The sequence below is a fragment of the Camelina sativa genome, chromosome 11 (genome assembly GCF_030686135.1).
Source record: "Camelina sativa cultivar CO46 ecotype springtype chromosome 11, ASM3068613v1".
In the NCBI taxonomy this organism is placed as follows: Eukaryota; Viridiplantae; Streptophyta; class Magnoliopsida; order Brassicales; family Brassicaceae; genus Camelina; species Camelina sativa.
In genome coordinates this window covers 30,577,760-30,599,840 of record NC_141890.1, presented here as the reverse complement: position 1 = coordinate 30,599,840, position 22,081 = coordinate 30,577,760, and the positions used below count along the sequence as shown (strand labels likewise).

The 22,081-nt window shown below is 36.1% G+C and overlaps 4 protein-coding genes and 2 pseudogenes across 5 annotated transcripts; 1 reads left to right on the top strand and 5 right to left on the bottom strand.

The window, feature by feature from the left end:
- Positions 1-179: 179 nt before the first annotated feature.
- On the bottom strand, positions 180-2,696 carry LOC104724480 (glycerophosphodiester phosphodiesterase GDPD2). The gene is made up of 7 exons (XM_010442969.2): positions 2,530-2,696; positions 2,249-2,433; positions 1,913-1,972; positions 1,531-1,812; positions 1,051-1,146; positions 738-934; positions 180-614 (listed from the first exon to the last, which is right to left on the bottom strand). Exons 1-7 carry the CDS (start codon positions 2,597-2,599, stop codon positions 380-382), a joined length of 1,125 nt encoding a protein of 374 aa, XP_010441271.1. The 5' UTR covers positions 2,600-2,696; the 3' UTR covers positions 180-379.
- A 1,904-nt stretch (positions 2,697-4,600) lies between these two features.
- On the bottom strand, positions 4,601-6,385 carry LOC104724478 (double-stranded RNA-binding protein 5-like; annotated as a pseudogene). The gene is made up of 4 exons (XR_015571509.1): positions 6,205-6,385; positions 5,856-6,123; positions 5,532-5,751; positions 4,601-5,447 (listed from the first exon to the last, which is right to left on the bottom strand). The product of XR_015571509.1 is annotated as a double-stranded RNA-binding protein 5-like (transcript).
- Positions 6,386-6,948: 563 nt separating this feature from the next.
- On the bottom strand, positions 6,949-9,599 carry LOC104724477 (putative protein S-acyltransferase 6). The gene is made up of 5 exons (XM_010442966.3): positions 9,052-9,599; positions 8,328-8,510; positions 7,956-8,246; positions 7,633-7,866; positions 6,949-7,545 (listed from the first exon to the last, which is right to left on the bottom strand). Exons 1-5 carry the CDS (start codon positions 9,133-9,135, stop codon positions 7,105-7,107), a joined length of 1,233 nt encoding a protein of 410 aa, XP_010441268.1. The 5' UTR covers positions 9,136-9,599; the 3' UTR covers positions 6,949-7,104.
- Positions 9,600-15,562: 5,963 nt separating this feature from the next.
- Positions 15,563-16,653, top strand: LOC104724475 (uncharacterized). The gene is made up of 2 exons (XM_010442965.3): positions 15,563-16,052; positions 16,146-16,653. Exons 1-2 carry the CDS (start codon positions 15,881-15,883, stop codon positions 16,478-16,480), a joined length of 507 nt encoding a protein of 168 aa, XP_010441267.1. The 5' UTR covers positions 15,563-15,880; the 3' UTR covers positions 16,481-16,653.
- Positions 16,654-16,663: 10 nt separating this feature from the next.
- Positions 16,664-18,715, bottom strand: LOC104724474 (omega-hydroxypalmitate O-feruloyl transferase). Its single transcript, XM_010442964.3, has 4 exons — positions 18,569-18,715; positions 18,156-18,468; positions 17,877-18,052; positions 16,664-17,762 (listed from the first exon to the last, which is right to left on the bottom strand). The coding sequence occupies exons 1-4, from the start codon at positions 18,659-18,661 to the stop codon at positions 16,890-16,892; spliced, it is 1,455 nt and encodes a 484-aa protein (XP_010441266.1). The 5' UTR covers positions 18,662-18,715; the 3' UTR covers positions 16,664-16,889.
- Positions 18,716-20,496: 1,781 nt separating this feature from the next.
- LOC104728435 (transcription factor TCP6-like) lies at positions 20,497-21,643 on the bottom strand (annotated as a pseudogene).
- Positions 21,644-22,081: the final 438 nt, after the last annotated feature.

Here is a 22,081-nt window from a genome sequence, read left to right as displayed (position 1 = left end):
TCGAGCATCCTGTAAAGGTTGGAACAAATCAATTACTTCAAATTCTAATTGAGGAATTAAGAATTATCTTGACTTGTTTAGAACACTGAACTAAAAACATTGATCGACCTATAATTATACTACAAAGCTGATGTATCAAATATATAATTTTCTAGTTATGAATAATAAATAATAGTTGGTTTCCTTCTGTAAAATGAATCCTTGTGAAAGAAAGAAAATTACATAAAATTATGTACAGTTCCAACTATTGGGCAATGCACCCAGAATAATAAATTAAAAATCAACCAAGGAAATTAAAAATTTAAAAAAAAAAAAAAAAAAAAAAAAAACCCTAAAAAGAAACTTGGGGAAAAAGAAAAAAAAAAGCAGAGAATGAAGATCAATTTTGTATTAATTGAGAGAGAAGCTTGAGAAGAAAAGCAATCTCCTTCTGTGAAAACTCAGGTCGTGTAATGGCACCATCATCATCCTTGGTAGGTGATGGTAATGGTGATGATGATGATGGTGGTCTTATCATCATGAGTCTCGTGGACTCTATAATCTCCTCAACAAAATCTACAATCACTCCATCAATCCCCATCACATATTGCATGTACACGGCCTCTCCCACATTGCTGCAACACAATATATAAAATCTAATCAATGATCGGATCCAACAGCAATAAGAAAACAGAATTGGGGGATTTAGACATTAGTCATAAATTAGTTGTGCATAAGAAGTGTGAAGGAAGCTTTACTTGAGTTTGCCATATGTGAGGAGAGAGAGGTTAGATTCTTTGATCTTGGCAATGGCTGCTGGGTTTCTGAACACTCCTTTTACCTCTGAAACAATGCCTTGAAGACCTCCTTCCAAGCAAACTTTAATGGCTTCTTCCAGTGTGTTTCTTCTCACGTCATTGTGAATCTCATTCCCCGTATCAGTCAGAAAGAAAACCTGGGTTCAGTTCAGAAAACATTGTTAAATTAGGAAAACTCTACATTCATTCTTGACTAAGATCTTAAGTTAATTTTTTGGCATTTATCAAAGGAAAGAACGAGAATGGAACATACAGGGTAAGTGCTCTGCAGCTCCTTAACAAGTTTTGCTGCATCTGGTTGGAAACTTGAGAAGATCACTGGTCTGTCTTTAGCATAATCAGAGACCACCTGTAGTTTTTGTCACAGAATTGAATAAGAAAACAGAAGAAGTTCAAGAGCATTACAATACCAAAGATAAGCAACTTCTCTGAAATTCTAAGGTCTAACACAAAACGTTGCTCAGTAAGGCTTATGATGTCTTAAAATGATAAGTTAACAAGTCTTGATCTATCAAAATCCACCATAGACTAGCAATTTTAGGTCAACAGCAATGATCCAAAAAGGGATATGGACAAAACCCTCTCGTATATGCTAAACAGATCAAAAACGTTGTAGAGACCTTTCTCATTCAATTTCCACTAAGAGCGGAATTTGATATGACACATTATCAGAAAATGAGCATTTTTAACAATTGGTTCTATTAGGAGGAATAGGAACTAGTATTGTGCATACCTGAAGAACTGCTCTCAGGACATGGACAAGAAACTCTCGTTCATAGAGGATATGATCATCGAATTTCAACTCGATATTGAACCCAAGAGTTTGTTCAACTTGTTCGAAAGCATCTTGCAACGTGCAAAGAGAATCATCCAAGTCAACGTCCCATTTCAAAACCTTCCCCTCTTTGGATTTCCTCATCAGGGTCTTCCCAATTCTCTCAGACTCCTTCTGAGGTCCATAAAGAAGAAACTCAGACAGACTCAGATCCGTCACTCTACTCTCATTAACAATACCCTGAACCAAATAAAAGAAAACACCAGATCCATCAAGCCCACAAAGATCCAGAGAAACAAAAAATACAAAGAGATCTAAGAAGAAGAAGAAGAAGACTCACGTTTTCTTCAGAGTAGATGAAGTCATCATGGAAAATGACAGGACAATCATCTTTTGTCACCTACAAAAGAAAAACCACACAAAGCTTTTGTCGTTTTTTTCACTTTGCTTCTATTGGCCATCTCTCGTTTCTCTTCAAATCTTCTTGTTCTTATATATATTTTTTTTTTTTTCATATCAATTTTCTAAGAAACTATATACATAGCATCTTCATCCACAAACCCCACCCAAAGAAAAACAAAATCGAAATCAGCATCTTCTTCCATTAGAAAACATAAACCCCAATGGAACCCCCTCTGACCTGAATTGAACACTAAATCAAAGATCGAGTACCAACCTGAACATCGAACTCAATGAAATCGATAGGATACTTGGCGGCGGAATTAAATGACAGAATTGAGTTTTCTTTAACACCTCTCGTCCTACGATCAGACGATTGCAACACATTCATACCGATTCCTCTATGTCCGATCACCGAGAAACCAGGCAACCTAAACGAGGTCGGTTTGCTCAATTCTAAACCTGTTGTAATCAAAAAACAAGAACTTAAGAAAAAAAAGAAAAAAAAATAACAACAACGACGACGACATAGCTCAAGAACAGAGAGATAAGTCATACCTTCGGTTAATCCGTAAACGGACTCCGGGAGGCTAGGGACGTCGGAGACGAGCACAGTTCTAAGAGCCATTCTCAAGAGCAGAGAGAGAGAGAGAGAGGGTAAAATAGGGATTTCGAAAAATGTTTGTGTGAGGATTTGGGGATTTTTTTTGCAGAGTATTTATAGTAATTAGAAAAAGAAAGAGCTGAGGAAAAAAGGAGCTGGATGGATCTGCGTTTCGAATATTCGATTCCACGTCAGCAATGTGCTTTTCTTGATGGTTTCCTTCCCGCCTTTTGTGGGATCTGGTACGAAGCAATAGAGTACGGTTCTCATCTTTTTACACGTGTCGATGACTCATTGGAGATAAGTTTTTCTTTTGCACGGCTTACTCACTCTCTCTCCCGTTTAATTATGAATTTTTTGGTTTTTTCTTTTCATTTTTTTCCAAACATAGTGCAATATATTCTTGGATTTATTTAACAGATTCCTGCATAAATAGAAAAAAAATTCCAAAATTCAGACCGGAAAACAGAAAAATAGGGAAAAAAACTTAACCTAAATTATTCTGGAAAGGAAACTTGTGTGAAAAGAATTATAAAAATGTAATAGTTTGTTCAAGAAATAATTTTTAAAAACTGCGTTTGACATACATAAAAAATGCAGTTACAATCTGAACACGTAATTTCCATTCAAATCCATATATGTTCTGACACGTTTTTATCAATGTTTTGAACTTTTATATTACAAGATGAATTGGTCAGTGGTCACATTTGAAGCAATTAGACTAGTAGGCCGTAGGCGGCAGTAGCTTTTTAATTTTATTTTATTTTAAAAAAAAAAAAAGAGAACGAAGAAAATCTGACGTGTAAAAATATTTGTTTTACCGTGATTTGCAAGTAAAAAGAGATTTATGATTTATCAAACGGAATTTCTGATTATGGTTAATAAGGATACATTTAAAGGTGTTTTCCAACAATACAGAGTTTATTCAATTTCGTCTTAAAAAAAGAAAATTAATATCTTACTATTAATATACAAGTTTTGTTAAGCTTGATATGCAAGTTAAGAATACGGGTAATACTAAATTGATAACCCATTTTTGGAAATCAAATAAAATAAGGATTGCATTTCTATTTTTTTTTTGGTCCACTAAAATCTGACGTGTAATAATGCAAGATATATCTGTCAGGATAATGAGAAAGTGGATTTATGGTAGGTTCGTGGGTCAGAGATCAGATCCAACCACATGTGACCTTTCTGCTACTCGGACCACGTCATTAAAATTTGTCAAAACGTATAAGCTGTTTCCAAACCTGGAAAATAGTATTATTAATGAAAATCCAAGCCAAACAAGTGGCTGGTTGAGTTGTGTCCGGTAGGTAATTACGGTTTGGTGGGTACCACTTTAGATTTATGTTTCGGTTTGTTACGGCCCACGAGAAAGTTAGATAGATGCCACAAATTAATGTATGGGTCCAAATAAAATGAATTTTAACTCGTGCTCTAGTACGGATTTAATCTAGTCTTTCATTATAGGAATAATATGCATAAATTTATGTTTATGAAATAACATGGAGTATATGAAAAAAAAATATTAACTTTGATAATTGATATTTGCATGCATTGTATTGAAATAACATGCTCCAATACAAATCACTAATGTCATTCTCAGAAACCATAATGTTTTTTATATGGTCCAAAATGTTAACTTTGTTTATTTTCACACAAAATGTAACTTGTGGATGTGTGTGGGAATCGAAATATTAACTTTTTATATATATTTATTAATAATTAGAACCGACGGTATAGAGAGCAAACCATTATTAATGAAGAAGAGTGGGAAGCAGAGCAGAACAGAGCATTCGGCGCATTAATGAAGGAGGACAAAAACCCCATTTATTGTTTTCTTTCTCACCTGCAAAACAACTCACATTTCTCTTCCTCTTCCTTCTTCCCCAATTTAATGCTCTCTCTCTCTCTCTCTCTCTCTCTCTCTCTCCCTCAGTGTTTTCGTTCTCTGTGCAATTCGCAAGCATTCAAAATTCATGTCGGACCAGAAAAAAATAAAAAAACAAGAACACAATCAAGAAACGGAAACGTATTCTGGTCTATAATGATATCTATATGAAAACTGACAAGTTACAACACTTAACAAAGAACAATATTATTTGAGATTAGTCATTTAAACCACAAAATTAGCTAACTAATCATGGGTTTGATCTAAAACTCTCGATTCTAAACCAAGTTTGATCCTTTCACGTCTTGAGCTCTTCTTCTTCTCTTGGCCTCCCAGTCCCGGCGTACTTGTAACAGAACAATGGCTTTATGGATGTGGTGGATTCATTGACTGACGACGATAACGATGATGGGTTCGGTTTAAAGTTTGGTTTTGATGGTGGAGCTGCGAAAACCGGGATCACTGATCTCATATGAACTACTGGAGCAAATCTATTAGAGTTTAGGTTACAACCTCCGACGAAATTGTATCTTCCCTTGTCAGAAAAGGGTGATTGCTTGCTGAAGCTGTTTGATGATTCATTGAGTTTGGCCTTATGATCAGCCATTGGTAAAGGAAACGAGTTTGTGATCATCGTCTCTGTCTCAGGCTTAGCTTCTTGGAGATTTGTTCTAAATGGCAGAATTTTGGAGGATTTAGGCTGTGTTGGTGGGGGAACTAGAGAGATGAAACTTGGTTTCTTGTGTTGATTCTGTGTTGCTGATGATGATGGTGAAGATGAAGCTTGATTGGTCAATAGATTGATCCATCTCAATCTCTCAGTCAGCAAATCCTTGTTTGTTGTATCTTGATGACTTGTTCTTCTTCTCCATTGGTTTGTTGTCTCTCTTCTTCTTACTTCTTTGGGTTTGAATCTTGAGAGTACTCTTGCTACTGCCTCTTGTTCCTTCTCTTCATCTTGAGATTCCAATCTTGACACTACAAATCAGAATAAAAGGATGGATTCAGTTAGAAAGGTGAGAAGCTTTTTGGGATTTATGGTACAACTTGGAATATGAGTACTTTTTTTCAAAGAGGACCAAGCTGCAATTGCTGCGTTTTTCTCAGCTTGTTTCTTTGTCTTTGCTGATTCTCCTGTAAAACGCATCCCAGCAAGTTCCACAGTGCAAGAGAAACCTGGGAAGTGACAAGATCCTGATCTCACACTTGTGTACATAGGTAGATCAAGACCAGCTCTATGTGCTGTCTCTTGAAGAAGGTTCTTGTAAATCCCTGTCTCATCCTTCAATATAGAGGGTGTGACATGAAGATATAAGATGTTACACTTCTTGCAGTTTTTTTGTGCATGATGATCAAAACCAAGAAGAAAAGACAGAGAGAACTTACAAGAATCTTAGCAGTTAAGGCTCTTGAAGGGACTCTAGAAGAAAGGACGCTAAGAGAAACTTCAGCTGCTGCATGCTCAGCTTGTCTGAGAGTAGAGCAGTAAGTGGGACTCTCAAATATCTCACCATTGAAGTTAACAGAAGCTTTGAATCTTGGCGCATGATCTGGTCCTTCTCTTATGCAAGTATATGATGGTAAGTTGAAACAGCTTCTCTGTGCAAGCTCTTGTAGCTGATTCTTATACATTTTGTTCTTGCTGTAAATTACACTAAAATCAAACCCAAAGTCAACTCCAAAAACCACAAATCTCTTTTGGTATGTCTAAGAGAAGACAAAGAAAGAAACCTACCTGTTGAAGTTTGGCTATTTAGTGTTTGAAAGTAAGATTTAATGAGAGAGAGAGAGATAAAAAAAAAGAGAGTTTTTGCAGAGGTTTTTGAACTCTTCACTCACATGGTAAGGTACTAAGGTTCTAAATAAAGAGGAGTACAGGATGCTAAAACAGTAATAGTGACATTTCAACTGAAATATGGTTCGTCTTTTTATATAATTTATAACATGTGCATACAAATCACACTTATGAGCACTCCTATTGACTCTCTTTATTATCTCTGTCGTCTATGGTGTTTTGACTGGTCAGTTACCTTCACTCTCAGTTAAAAACAGTTATTTTTCATAAATATTTGTGAAAAATGATTTTTAGTCTGGTACAGTAAGGCTATTCATATTTAGTTTGACCAGTTTGTTGATTCTGTTCATTGTCTTTGTCTTTGTCTTTGTTCAATGTCAAATATACCTATGTATTGCCTACTAATCTTTAAATTTGTTAAACCAAAAATGTTGGCTTGTAATGTTCAATCTCTAACCTTTCTCTTAAACAAGCCAAAGTTTTTGGTTGAAGAGATTTAAAGATCTTATTACAATGGTCTTTCTTCTCCTTAGAACTTAGAAGAAGAAAGAAGACTTTATGATTCTTTTGCATTTATTGCAGAGCCGTGCTTCGATGAACACTAGTATAATAAGAGTTCTCTGGTCTTATGGTCCACTTGTCTGAAAGTTCAGTTTCAGCAATTTTATCATATGCAAAGTACAGTATGAAAATCTTCTGTATTCATATTGTTTTCTCAGTGTGAAAGTCATAGATTACACTAACACACAATGATTCAAGATTTAACTGTCTGAAACAATACTAAAACAACTAAAACACACAAGCAATACATCGATGAATAAAACATTTGCCCAGTTTTTTCTAAGTTCTTCTTGCTGATAAGGCCATAACTTCTGGTGACATTTCCCAGTTTGAGCTCCTCGGGTGATTGTTTGGCCTATCGACTTGTTCACCACTATCCACTATGGTCCTCATGTCTGGTGATAACTCGTTTAACTCGTTGTCGTTAACATGAAAACGTTCATTGTTATCATCATTTTTGGCACCACCATGTTCAGCCATTGCCCAAACACCCTTCCTCCCCATCTCAATCTCATCATTGGCTTTTCCCATGTTTGGACTCATAAAACCGCCAACAACTGATCTCGACGGCATTGAATTTTCCCTTGGTACCATAGCCCTGAAGTTGTTCTTTGAAGGAGGTATTAAAGAAAAAAAGATTTCTTTAAAGTTATCAACAACTCCTTTGTTATGTGGGTTGCTACGCCGATCATAACTGTATCTGAAATTCTCATATGTTGTCTACAGAATATAAAGGAAGCTCAAACGATTAAACACGCATAGCGGATGAGATAGGTTTTTCAAGAAAGAGGCAAAGGATTATGGTACCTGATTTGTGCTGATGAGATAGAGATGGAAACATGTTAAGCCTCCAACGAAGAACGTCGATATGGATGTGTAGATTATCAGAGCAATGGAAGCTGGAGTTTTGAGCATTGCTTTCAAGATGCTTATATCTTCAGATTTTTTTATCTTCCGTATATAGACACAACAAAAGGCGAACACATATACACAGAGAAGAGTCGTGGAGAAGACAAACATGAAAAAGAATCGATAGTTCCTCTGCAAATTCCCAAAGGAGCATGAGATGATTTATATAGACTAATGTCAGAAACTAAAGGACATGAAAACAAAGAAACCGAGAAACTTACTTGAGCGATACATTGGCCAACCCAAGGACAGTGATGGTCAAACCTTTCTACACAGTTGTTGCAAATGGAACAATGTGAGCAGCGAGGCGGTCTGTAGAGCATGCAAGTATCACAGTATTTGACCTTAAATACTTTCCCCTTAACTTCTACTTCCTTTACACGAGGCAATCTTGGAGTTTGGCTTGTCCCCGATCCTGTGTTGCCATCAAGAACTTCTGGCTCAGGAGGATGAGAATTTCTTGGGATAATCCCTGGATCCCTTCCGGATGTAAGCATCAGAAGAATTATGTCCTGAGGGAAGCATTAGTTGTTATGAATGAACCAGTCACAGAAAACGTTTGACAATGCAAAGTTAAAGTTATGATAACTCACATAGATGGTGAAGACAACAGCAACAAAGACTATTGATACTCCCCAACTATCAGAGAAGTCCTCCATTAGTTTGCTAGCGACGAAGATGCAGAAAATAATAACAGGGACCACAATGAGACTTATGGTCAAACCAAGTGACCTCACGTCTGGCCCGAAGATAAACCTTCCTTGAAGACAAAATATCTGCAGACATGGGACCAAAAGAAAAGAGTATTTGTTACAACACTTGAGTAGAGGGATTTGAGCAAAGACCTTCAGAATCTTTCAGTCCACCTTACTACTAGACTATATTTGATTCGACATTAAAAGCCAAAGAACAGCCTTCAATATACACACTTTATCAGCTATCTAACCATTTGTAAATGGAACCAATCAGATAAATTTAGCAAGCAAAATCAGATAGTGCCCCTAAGTTCTTGGCTAAAGCTAAAGATTTCATTTTTTTCAACGTAATGACCTAAAACAGAGCTCTTCTTGACTTTGTACCAACAATGACATCAAAAGCTTGATTTGTTAACAGACAAATACCCTAAAAGCGAAACCCCAAGTCTCAATTTGTAAGCTATACAAGATTTAAACAGACTAATCAGAGCCCATGAACTGAGAAAATCTTAACACAATAGAAGAAACAACAAACATAAATGATCTCAAGCATAAACACAGAAGTTAAAAATTCCAAAACCTAAAGCTTTCACATAAAAACAAAGAAAGTAAAAAAACTCACATTACTTCCTTTCCATGTTTGGTAAACCCGTAAATCAAAGTCGGATCCCAAACCGGATCTTTGAGGAGGCGTCACTACATACATCTCTCTCTCTCTCTCTCTCTCTCTCTTCTCACTCTCGCTATCGCTTTCTCTTGATTTATTCAAAAGTAAGCAAAGGGGAAAACACTAAAAACGAAGATAACCGAAAGAACAAGAGAAAAAAAAAAAAGAGAAAGTTTTTTAGTCTCCGTTGAAGAGATTTTTAGGCTTCCGGCAAGTCTCCGACATGAAAATGAGTAGTCAGAGAAATTAGATTTGCTCTTGGCTTCTTCTTCTTCTTCTTCCTTCCTCCACTTTACTTTTTTCTTTCTTTCTTTGCTTCTCTTTTTTATCACACTGTGCGATAAATCAATATTTTAAAAATCGACTGGGTAAGCTTATAGGCTTATAGCTAATGTCAGTCTGTCACCGTCGTTTTAGTTCAGCAGCTTAACACTTTTTTTATAAGCCAAAAAGGCGAAGAACGAAAATAGCTGACGTGGCGTTTACCTAGTGGTCTGTTTCCTACCTTGACTAGTCGACCTTGTCATTCATAAAAGAGATTCGATAACGGAAATTAAATTTAAACATTTGTTTTACAGCAAATTGATAGTTTACCAAATTTATGTAAACCTGTATGTAGTGATCCTAAAATGGGACTACCCTGTCCATTTAGATCCTGTCCATTTAAACTCTGTCCATTTTGGACCCATTTATATTCTGTCCGTTTAGATCCTGTCCATTTATCTGGCCCGTTTAGATCTGTTTAGATAAATTTTTTTTTGTTTTTTTACTTAAAATTGCTTTTTTACTAGAGATTGTATAACTTGTATATTTAACATTAATGATATATGAATAAAACTAAAATAAAGATTAGAAATAATCAAAATATTTTAGAATAACATAAATTCACTAAACAAACTTAATATGATAATCTCATAATTTCCAATTTCAAAATGCAAAAACAATAAAAGTACTACTACATAGATAAATCTCTTGATCATAAGGCAACAGAGAACCATAAACAATAGAAGCAACATATTCAATGCATGATAGAATCTCCTGATCTTGAACATTCTTCTGAAGTACATGCTGTTGTGCCAATGTCATAGTTGTTCTCTATGTTACCTGTTAAAGTTAAGAGTTTTATGGAAAATAGTTTTATGTAAAAGTTAAAGTTCACTTGTTAAGGAAAATAGTTTTATGTAAAAGTTAAGAGTTTAGTTACCTTCATAATCTGCAAAACCATGTAACCAATTACGAGTACAGAGCAAAGCTTGAACGTTCTTTGGAAGCAAACGGTTTCTGTAAGGAGTTATGACCCGAGATCCAATACTAAAGGCTGATTCAGATGCTACCGTGGTGATGGGAATGCTTAGTATTTCACAAGCCAAAGAGGCTAATTTCCCAAGTCGATGTTGGTTGTCCTTCCAAAAGGACAAAACATCCAATTTTGGAAAAGACTTTCTCTCCAATCTTGGCTCTTCTAAATAGATATCCAGATGTGTCTTTGTCTTGCCTACTCCAACTCCGATGATTTTTTCAAGCTCAAAAAGATCCTACAGAAAAGAAGCAACATAAACAACAAAAGCAACATAAGCAACACAAGCAACATAAACAACATAAGCAACATTCTTACATTGTCATAATCGTCATCAAGTGGAGATTCATTGACCCAATCATGCGGATTTGGAGTTACAGAAACACTTGAAGAACAAGTCCTAGACTTAGCCTTATAATCTTCATAGAGCATCTCCAAATTGTCTTTAAGCTTTTTGATTTTCGATGCAGAAGTAGTTGGATCAACTCTTTCATAAGCTACTTCAAGCATTTGCAGTTTCATTCTTGGGTCTAAAACAGCTCCCATTGCCAAAATAAGACTATAATCCTCCCAATATTTGGTAAACATAATCTGCATATCTTGAGCCAGTTTTGCCACATCTTCATCATCACAAGATGCAAATTTCCTCAGCAACAGTTCAATTCTCCACACTTGTGTAAAATAGACATTAGAAGTAGGATACTTAGAACCTGAAAAGTGTGTCGTGATATCACTAAACGGCTTCAACAACTCACAGATTTTCTCTCCACGATTCCATTCATCATCAGAAGGCAAAGTCTTGTAGTTGCTGTCAAACCACTTCAAGCTGACAAATGCTTCCTTAAACTTCAAAGCTCTTACAAGCATCTCATATGTGGAGTTCCATCTGGTAGGAACATCTTGTGATAACCCTGCTCCACTCTTAATCTTTACTCTCTCAACACATGCAGCAAAAGCGTCTCTCCTCTTTGAAGATGCTTTAACATATATCACACTCTCTCTGATGTTGTGCATAACATCTTTTGCTAGATCTAAACCTTTCTTCACTATCAGATTCAGAATATGAGCACAACATCTAACATGCATAAATTTCCCATCACATAATAAACCACTACCACTAATCATTTGAAGTTGACCCTTGAGAATGTTCATCATACTATTGTTGTTTGTTGCATTATCTAAGGTAATAGAAAATACCTTTTTCTCCAATCCCCATTCTTTCATACATTCCAGAATCTTGTTAGAGATTTCTTCACCATTGTGAGGAGATTTAAGTTCACAGAAAGCCAAAATCTTGCTATTCAAGTGCCAGTTTTCATCAATGTAGTGCGCAGTCAAACAAATATAACTCATAACTGTAGCTTTTGCTGTCCATAAGTCTGAAGTGAAACAGACACACCCACGTTGGTTTGCAAGTACTTCTTTCAGCTTGACCTTTTCCATCTCATACTTCCTATACACATCGGCTGCAGCAGTTTGTCTACAAATTGGTTGACACTCGGGATTGAGATACTTGTCTCTTGCTCTAACTTTCTCATACTCAGGATAGCGAAATGACAAATCATGGTAAATTATGATCTCACTTGTCATCTCACGGTTAATCTGATGATCATATGGAGGTCTATCTTCATTCTTTGGTTTCTTTGGACACTTCTCCAAATGACGAATCAAGCTCTTAGTCCCATGTGTTTTAGTATTGATCACCAACTTGGTTCCACAGTGAATGCATTTGCCTCTTTCTTTGCCATCATCTTCAACCCCAACTGACATAATATCTTTCCACACCTTTGAAGTTAACTTTCTCTTCCGTGGAGCATTTTGAGTTGCTTGAGTTGCTTGAGTTGTTGATTGAGTTTCACTTTGATTTGTTCCATGCATTTCTGTCTCTTCCTCCTCATTCCCATCAATTTCTACATCTATAGCACAATCTTCTTCATTCATATCCATATATTCACTTTGAGCATTAAGTCTTGCTATCAAATGTTCAGTTTCTAAGTCCATTCTGCAAAATTAATAAAACAGATTTGTAAGTGTTTATGAGTCAACAAACAGTGAAGAAACAAGCTTTAATAAATTCTCGAGAAGACCCTAATCAAAAACAAGAACATACTACTCACATAACAATCGTTATTCTCCATTAAGCACACCTCGTGAGCTTGAATCAGTTTAAAAACATGTGTCTCACTGTCGAGAGATGAGAGTTGTATTTGAGATAGAGGACCTGTAAAACAGATTTGTAAGTGTTTATGAGTCATCAAACAGTGAAGAAAGAACTGAGACAATAAATCGAGAACAGAGAACAAAGACATGAGGCAAACATACATAAGATACTTACCGGTTTACAAATAGAACTGAGCTTTGTAAGTAATCCAAATTAGAGTCCGGTACCCACCTATGCCATTAAACATAATCCAAATCAGCAAACAAACACAAATCGAGACATGAGTGAATCTACACACACCCCAAAATGATCTTAAGTAAGTAACAAACGTACCTTGTGAGTAATTAATTGGTTCTGCTGCAATGGATTTGAAACTCTGTAGCTAGAGATGATTGTACTGTTCCCTAAACCGTTCACAAACAAAACAAAAACCCAGAAACAAAAGATTAAAAGACAAGACAAGTACTCAACTCTCGTTATATTATAGATTAGAAGCAAGCTAATGTTCAGAATCTCCTCATCAAACAACTTAACACTTCAACATATTAAGAGAATTCACATTCGAGCACTCAAAGAAGTACCATTCATAATCAGATTTGTCACTCTCAGAGTCCAAGAACTTTTCAACAGCGCTCCTTCTGAACACAGTTCATTTCCAAGAGGTCTAAACTCTTTGTGCTACTCTTTTCAACACTGTTTGCTCCTGTACAAATCAAACAGCAAAATTAACACAAAATAAGAATCACTAAACAACTCTTAATTACTCAAAATTGAATCCAAAATCACAAAAATATGGTAACACTAACTAAGTATAAGAAGAGGTTCATCTAAAACTAAGCACTAGTACTACTCGCAGTCGCAGAAACAACAACACCAGAGCCAATTTTGATAGCCCTTTTCTTCAAACCAAGCTTAACCCTTGAAGGGTTTGGATTGTTACTCCTTAATCTCTCAAACCCATGAAACTGAGGGACGAAAAATTTGAGCTTGTTTGGTGATTTTAACAAAGTATCCATCGAATTCGAGCTTACCCTTGTTTGGTAATTCGAGCTTTAGCATTGTGGAGAAATGGAGATGGAGACATCTATCGAAAGAGAGATGGAATCGAAAGAGAGAGACGAAATAAGACGTCGACGTTTTAGTTTTTAGGTTTAAAGTTGAGAAATAAACGGGCTACCCGTTTAATTTCGGACATATCCATTACGCCCGCGGGTCTAAAAGGGTGAACCCGTTTAAGTTTTTTATTTTTTGGTGTGTTATTAAACGGGCCACAGGCTTAAATTTTTAATACTGACCCGTTTAGGCCCGCGGGCATCCGGCCCATTTTAACATCACTGCATGTATGTATGTTGATGTTGGAGATTATTATGTTAAACCTAATACAGTTTTTTTTGGTAAGCATGTAAATATCATTATAAATGAAAGTTGAGGTTTTACAAAACCTAAGAAAAGTAGCCAAGGCAAAAAAAAAGAAAAAACAAGGCTACAATAGAATTAAGAACAAAATTGAAATTGTTAAGGGTAAACTTGTTTTTTTGCTCAACAGAAATAAAGTTGAAAATAGAAATGATTGACAAATGGTATCAATCCAGTTGGAGTCACCTTGAAGCATTACAAGAATTAAAGAAGAAAAATATACAAAAAGCAGAAATGTATACTTAAATCAAATCCTATAAGAAAAACAACTATACACTTAATGGGCCTTATGTAACCTCAAGCCCATGTAGATTTTAAACCTGAAAATCTTATGCAGCTGTTATAATGTGAAGAACAAAAAAGTCTATATAAATGTAAGCTAATCTTGTATGGTTAACCGACTACATTATTGCCATATTGGTAGAGATAAAGATTGTCCCAGATGTGGAGCGGAGGAGAAATCCATCAATCATATGCTTTTCGAGTGCCCCCCAGCTCGACAAGTTTGGGCCCTATCGTCAATACCATCCCCTCAAATGGTATCCCCATCAGCCTCCATCTATAATAATTTAGACTTTCTGTATGGGACAGGGAAAGATTTCAGCGCACTAGAGCAAAATTTGAGAATTTTTCCTTGGTTGATGTGGTACATTTGGAAAACACGAAATAAAAAGTTATATGAGAATATTTCGGAATCTCCATATGAGACTCTTGAGAAAGCAAGCCATGAAGAGAAAGCTTGGAGGTTAGCCAATAAGTGCACCCGCTATGGGAGAAACTGGCATACAAGCGCCCCCTATTCCACAAGATTCTCTTGTGTGCTTTATAGATGGTTCATGGCATCCGAAGGAAGAACGAAGTGGACATGGTTGGATTGTATTTTCTAGGAACAAGTTGATCCATTTGGGACTCAAGGGATGCGTAGAAGCCTCTCCCCACTACATGCAGAGTTGGATACCCTCATTTGGGCAATGGAGTGCTTGCTGGCCTTGGATATGAAGAAAGCTTTGTTTATCACGGATTGCATGGATCTAATCGCAATGAAGACATCTGAAGAGGATTCGCCTACTTTTACTTCCGAGTTGACGAATTTTAGATTCTTTAGAGATGGTTTTATAGATTTAAGTATTAGATATATTTCTCGGAAGGAAAATACCCGGGCTGATAAACTTACGAAATGTGCAAGAATGCGAGGTTTTTGTTTTTCCAATGTAAGTTCATCGATACCTAATTGACTCTCTCTCGAAGAAAGTCATTTCCGATAAGCTACTGTATGGGGCTTGATCGACAAGAAAAAAAAAAATCTTTTATGGTTAACCCTGAAATTCTCTACCAGAGCACAGCCAAAACCGGACTTATCGGGAAAATATCGTAGTTTGGCTTCTTCTTGTATTGATGATATCTAAAAACAGCCACATTTCCTCTGACCACTTTCTTGGTGGTGTTTATGATGATGAATTGATGATGGTTACACTTTAGCTTCAGTGGTCCATACATATATTCACACTAGTGGTTTACCTTCTCCCTTCTATTTTCCAGTTTTAGTAACTTTTTAAGGGGGTGTTCATAGACAAAAACCCTTAAAATAGAGAGAGCTCAATAAATGTAAAACCCAACAAACCAACCTCTCAGTTTCTCTACTTTTCCTTTAACTGGTCTCATCTTTTGTGCCTCTGCTTTGCTCATCTCTTTCTCCACAGAAGTCTTGAGATTATAAAAAAAATGGCAACCTTGAAGCTTTGTTTAAATGGAGGAGTTACTGTTGATCTTTGTTTGTTCTTTTGTCTTTAACCTCTTGGCCCATTCTCTTTGTCTGTTTCTTCCATCAACCACATAAATAAATAGTAAACCTCATCTGTAACCAAGTGTTTATCCAAAGACAAAAAAAAAAAAAGCTGAAGCTTGTGGACATGGGAAAGAATCTGATAATGCTTCTGTTACTTCTGCAACTTCTGTCCTTAAACTCTCTGTCTCTGAAACATTCTTCAGCCGAACCAAATGCAACGATTACTGTAACAGGTCTTGTTTATTGCGACGTCTGCTCCAACAACAGTTTCTCTAAACACAGCTACTTCATTCCTGGTAAAGATTCTAACCAGAATTTCTAAAATTGTTTGATCGAAGACTGAAGTTGAAACATTTCTTACTTTTTGTTTAACTGAACAAAAAAAACAGGTGTGGAAGTGAGAGTAATCTGCAGATTCAGTTCAGCTTCATGGAGGACTAGAGATATGATAACGTTCTCTGCAAATCGAACCACAAATGAGCTTGGACTCTACAAGCTAGACATAACATCTTTGGAAGGCGTTGCTTGCGCCGAAGATTCTCTAATGGCTTCTTGTCAGGCAAGTTTGATCGGTAGCTCCTCAGATTCTTGCAACGTTCCAGGCATTAGAACTACAACGGATCAGGTCGTGTTCAAGTCCAAGAGCTCTAATCTCTGTGTCTATGGGTTTACGGCTTTAAATTACAGACCCTTACAAAAGAATCTTGACTTGTGTGGCAAGTAATAGAGAACAAACAAACTGGTAATAATCTTCTTTGTTTGTTTCTACTCTAACTATGTCTTTAAGACTGCAACAGGGATCACTCTGTTCTGTCTTCTAGTCCTCTGTATCTTTATCTTTAAGACTTTGTTTATTTTGTTCATACGTAAATTTTAGTTTTTTTTTTATATATAAAATCTAACACTCTTGAAATGAATCAAATAATAATATAAAAATACTATTACAATATAGTTGAAATAATAGAAATTTATGGTTGGAACTTGATGCAAGATACAAACAAGTTTAAGATGAAGATAATAATAATAATTCAGCAGAAATCAAAAAGAAAATAAGGAAGCAAGAAAAACAGAGTGAAACGAATAGGTTTTGACAATAATTGCCAGATATATGTTTTTTCTTGTTGTTGTTCATATTATATCTGTAAGAACTGTTCTTGAAACACATCCATAGCTGAAGCAGGAAGTCCAAGAAGCACATTAATGCTTCTCCTCTGTTCCCCATGAGACAAAAACAGAGTTACTTCTTTCTCAGGCAAAGCTACTGGACCGGACAAAACCGGTTCTCCCCAACCGAAGTCTGTGGTATGGAACCCCAATCTCGACCATGTAGTGATCAGAAGTGTCGAGGAAAGAGACGGTCTTGCTCTGGTTACTTCGAAGTAATCGATGGCAGATCTCATGTATCCATCAGTGACCATCTTTATCGCTTCTCTGACTAATCCAACAGCGAAACTCAACGGTTTCTCGGTAAGCTCTCCAGCTTCACAGATGGAGTTTGTGAGAACAATCCCATTCCCAAAGTACCCTTTTGGCAGTTGAGGCTCAAACTTGGCTCTACCATCAACGGCGAAGAGAAGCTTCGTTTTTTGATCACACAACATCTTCAACGACTTAGTTCTTGCTCTCCACACGAAAGCAGATAAAGCCTCAAAACTTGTGCAGGCGTTACCAAGGAGAGACTCGCTGTTCTCTGTTGCTTGGATCTTAAGTTTCTTGATTTTCTCTGGGTCAAAGCAGAAGGATCTGTAGAGAGTTGGCTCTTTGTTGTAGAGAGAGTTGATGTTGGATTTATCTTCGATCTCTTCGAATTCTTGGTGAAGATTCTCGATCTTTGGAGGGTTTCGAGCACTGAGAATGGTTCGATCTGAGAATGGAGGAGTTGTTAATGGCAAGCCTCTTGCGACTTGACCCCATGAGTTGACAAACTCCATAGCTCCAATACCATCGAACATACAGTGGTTCATACAGAGTCCGAGAACAAATCCTCCACATTTGAATTTCGTCACCTGTTAACTCAAATCAATTTAAAACCCTAACAAATCAGATCTCAACTTCAAACAAAATTTGCAACCCTAAGAAAGAAAAAAAGATTGCTTGAGGAGGAAGACAAGTAAGTTTACCTGAGCGGTAACAGGAGGGATCTCAAGAATGTTCTTGGCGTCGACAACATCGTAAACAAGTTTCCCTAAAGTTTCGGGATCTGGTTTGGTAATGTCACCAATCTCATCCATTTTACAGTTTGCTTCTGCTTCCACAAACACAACTCCTTCTCCAGTACAGTCAACTGTGAGTTTACCTGAATTCACAACATAAAAAGACATTAAATGATGTTATTGTGTGACTTTAAAAAAGATTGAGACGGAATCCGAAGTAATCATTAATCGACTTCAATCATTTACCTTCAGGACTAATAGTGAGGCGTCCAGCAAGAGGGTAGTAATGAACAAGAACTTGACTCAGAGCTTTCTTAATTACTTGGACTGCTTCCTCGTTCCCTCTCTCCTCAGATTTGAAACAGTAGATTGTACGAACAATCACGGCGATGTTCTGATCAAGATTGGACAAGAAGTAAAGACCCTTTCGTGTCTCGGATTCGGGTTTGACCAAAGCCGGTTCCTTTTGATGAACCTCAAGATGAACGTTAGTTCCTTTCATGTTGTTTTCCATCGATGCAGAGAGTGTTACTTCTTTGTTGTTGTTGTTCTCGGCAACCTGATCAATAAAAAAAAGAAGCGTGAGCTTTATTATTAACAAGATTATTTAAAGCAAAATAAAAGAACATCAATTATGAAAACCAATAAAGTACACAAACCATCTTTGATCCAAATGGAGAAGACAGCAAAATGGGTTTGTGGTTGGGATTATAACTAGTGTTAAATGTTATGAAGTCGAGTTGGATTCTCATGTGATATATATGGGGAAACCAATGGACATTGTAGTGTGAGTGTGACCCCACAAGCTCATAAAATTCTCGTCCTTGTTTGGGTAAAACGTAATATTAATGATGTGAAAGAGAATATTTGGACGGTCTAGATTGAAAGATGGATATTTTTGTTCATTGAACAAAAAAGAAAGTTATATTGACTAATCGTTTTCTTCTTCATTTTTCTAAATATGAATTTTAACGTATTTCATATAGTTAGGGTTAGGTGACTGAATAAATGACCTAACACAACAAACACTTGTGTGTGTTTTTTTTTTGGTAGTTGAGAGTAGGCCTCCCAATTTTTGGATGACTTCTTAACTTCCTTTCTCTTTGTCATTTTATCTTACTCTTTACGATGTTTTCATGTTATGCCTTTTATTTATTTTTCGCAAATTCAAATAGATGATATCATGCATATTCCCTTTATAGAAGAAAATTTTAGTAACAACACAAAATTACTCATTTTCTAGAATATAGTATGATTGGTCAATGAAGCAAAGTTTTCTATAGACAATTTCAAAATTGAATACTTCCTCTCGTTTTTTTTAGTTGTCATTCTAGAGTAAAAATTTTGTTTTCCAATACTTGTCGTTTTACATTTCCAATGCATATGTTTGGTAAAAATACCAATTTTATCCCAACTATTCTAATGCTTTGACCAACAAAAAAATTAGAAAATGTATTAAAGAAAGGGTATAATAGAACATTGATATATTTTTTTAATTTGTGTGCAAAGCTCTAGAACAACAAGTAAAAAAACCGGAGGGAGTATATTAGTTTATGCCAAAGAACAGCTCTTAAGTATATAAGATTGTGCACACCTGAAGAATGCGTTCTTGATTTGTCCTAGACCATAGAAACTCAATTACACAGAAAACCTATAACTGTTGAATCATAGAGAACCCAAACTATCTAACCAAGCCATGAGCTACTATTACTATTAGGCATATTATTATTATTTTTTTAAAGTAGTATGCCATTGTTTACATCTAGAAGAATGTCACAGAAAACAAGCATGTTTTTTTTCCCACAAGTAATATCTAAGAATTATTTTGACGACTTTTCGTTTTTGGGTTAAAAAGAGAGCAGATTAAAGTAGATTCTTCCATTTTAATACAGAGATAAGTAGTTCAACTTATGTACGTAGGTTTCTTCCTTGTTTGTGTCTTCTTGGCAAAGAGAAGGTTTAGGTTACCGAATCAAACGAGAAGGAGGGACCAAGAATATCACATATATATATATTAACTGAGTTCAACCTTTTTGTATACTTGACCCATTTTATGTAACATTTATTTTATTTTTTTGCTTTTCTTTGGACCAAATTTTACTTCATATCCATTATGTAAAACAGCTTCTTCATCCACATATTACATATAGAACAGGAAAGATTGAATCTCCATAAACATAATAGACATGAATATGCAAAGGCATAAATTTAATAGAGTTACATAATTAGAGATCAAAATAAGCATCAAATGTAAGTTTGGAGGCAAATCGATTATTTTTCTTGATGGCATTTGGGTTTTCGTTGCTTTGAGGCCCATCTCATTGTAACATTGTTTATATTGAGTTATTGACACAACACAAAAGTAAACATCATACTGTTTCACTAAAAAAACGTTGCGTAGTCCAAACTCCATCAAGCATTAGCCATCATCAGAGTCAGAGATCAACTGTGCAGAGACTTGAACCAACTTAGCTCTGAAACAAGATTGTTCTTAAATCAAACAAAAAACTTTCCTTTGTAAAACAAAACTCAATCATCAGGAGTGCTTAATTCAGTGTAGTTTAAAGAGCAGAACATACTTGGTAACTTTATAGGGTAATTTAGTAGCCATTGATTAGAGAGAGGTTAAGCAAATTAGCACATTGAGATTTCAGTAAGAGCACACTTTAGTATTCTCACTATACATACGCAAATCCAACATCTAAGTAAAAGCCATTAAAGGTTTGATGAGCTTTGAGAACCAATCTTTCTCTTCTGCATTTCCCAAAAGCTGTTGTTAAAGGTTTGAGATTTCAGCATATCACATTCTCTCACTAAATGTATATATGCAAATCTAAGTAACAAGCCATTAAAGCTTTGAGCTTTAAGAACCACTTTTCTCTGCTCTCTGTTGCTGATCTTCATGAAGATGATGACGATGAACCCTAGACTGTTCTTGACCCATTTGCTGATAAACCTGCGGATACAAAACCCCCAACATTCCCACTGCCATGAGACAACCCTAATTCAAGTCCAGGCCTTGGATTGTTTCCAAAACCCATCTCTGAAACACCTTTGAAACCAAACCCAAAACCGCAGTTCAAATCAAACAACCTTTGAGTGGTGTTTTGCCATGTTTCATTCATCCACCGCAACAACCCATTTGCCGCCATTTGAGACCTTGGAGTTGGAGCTCCTCCTTGTGTGTTATGATGACCCACCATCAGATCCGCCGTGAGAAGAGGACGAGGTTGAGAAACAACAACAGACTCAGTGGTGGCTCCAACGGGTTTGATTCCATTTCCAGTAGCAGAGATAATCGATGGCTCAGCTTGTTGAAGCAACCATTCAATAGTCTCGCCGTCCGATTTGAGACCTAACTCTTTTGTCAACTGATAAATCCTGGCTGCACAGAGTACAGGCAACCTAACTCTTCGACCTCTTCCTTCAACTTTAAGGTGACGATCTTTGTTTGGTTTCTTCTTCTTCTGCTCCTCACCAAGAAGCTGAATCTGTTGTTGTTCTTCCTTTTCCTTCTCCTTCGTCTTCGTCTTCCTCTTCAGTTCTTTGTCGCCGACCACAATGTCGAAACCTTTAACCACTGTTTGTTTCCTGTTCTTGTCGTTGTTCTGATTATGTGGTGATGGGTTTAAGTAACTTGGTAAATTTGGGTTCGTCTTGGGATTCATGACCAGGTCAAGAAGGTGTGGGGACTTTTCAGGTCGGTGAGTAAAAAATTACCAAACTTTTTCTCTCTCTCAGAATCAAAGGTGGTGGTGGGGGCGTGTTGACCTATTGACCTAATATAGTTCATTTTTTTAAAAAATTCATATCAATTTTTATAAATTTAGAATTTAAAAGGTAACAATTCTATAAAATTCAAATTTATTATAGTTGTTTTAAAAATAATTTAGAAGTTCTATAATCACGAAATATTCTTAACACGGATGAATTTCCAAGGATTAAATTTGAGCTTACATTTCACTCTTTTTTAATTTACCATTTTTTATCATTAAAAAAAAATAATAATAATAATTTTGTTTGGGACTGTTTGATTTGTTTACAAAATTACCACTGACGTGAAGAATTTGAGATGGTAGATAAAATGAACCACATTCTCACAATATGATAGCATTTACCATTTAAGAGATTGCTATATGTCTGCACCTCCTAAATGTAGGTAGGTCTTTCAA

Coding starts and splice junctions, on each gene's coding strand:
- LOC104724480 (XM_010442969.2), bottom strand. CDS start 2,599: ATGGCTCTTAGAACTGTGCTCGTCTCCGACGTCCCTAGCCTCCCGGAG. Junction 2,434..2,529: donor CGTTTACGGATTAACCGAAG/GTATGACTTATC, acceptor TGATTACAACAG/GTTTAGAATTGAGCAAACCG. Junction 1,973..2,248: donor TCATTGAGTTCGATGTTCAG/GTTGGTACTCGA, acceptor TTTCTTTTGTAG/GTGACAAAAGATGATTGTCC.
- LOC104724477 (XM_010442966.3), bottom strand. CDS start 9,135: ATGTATGTAGTGACGCCTCCTCAAAGATCCGGTTTGGGATCCGACTTT. Junction 8,511..9,051: donor AAACATGGAAAGGAAGTAAT/GTGAGTTTTTTT, acceptor CCATGTCTGCAG/ATATTTTGTCTTCAAGGAAG. Junction 7,546..7,632: donor ATCTCATCAGCACAAATCAG/GTACCATAATCC, acceptor TATATTCTGTAG/ACAACATATGAGAATTTCAG.
- LOC104724475 (XM_010442965.3), top strand. CDS start 15,881: ATGGGAAAGAATCTGATAATGCTTCTGTTACTTCTGCAACTTCTGTCC. Junction 16,053..16,145: donor ACACAGCTACTTCATTCCTG/GTAAAGATTCTA, acceptor CAAAAAAAACAG/GTGTGGAAGTGAGAGTAATC.
- LOC104724474 (XM_010442964.3), bottom strand. CDS start 18,661: ATGAGAATCCAACTCGACTTCATAACATTTAACACTAGTTATAATCCC. Junction 18,469..18,568: donor CTCCATTTGGATCAAAGATG/GTTTGTGTACTT, acceptor TTTATTGATCAG/GTTGCCGAGAACAACAACAA. Junction 17,763..17,876: donor TCCCTCCTGTTACCGCTCAG/GTAAACTTACTT, acceptor TTGAGTTAACAG/GTGACGAAATTCAAATGTGG.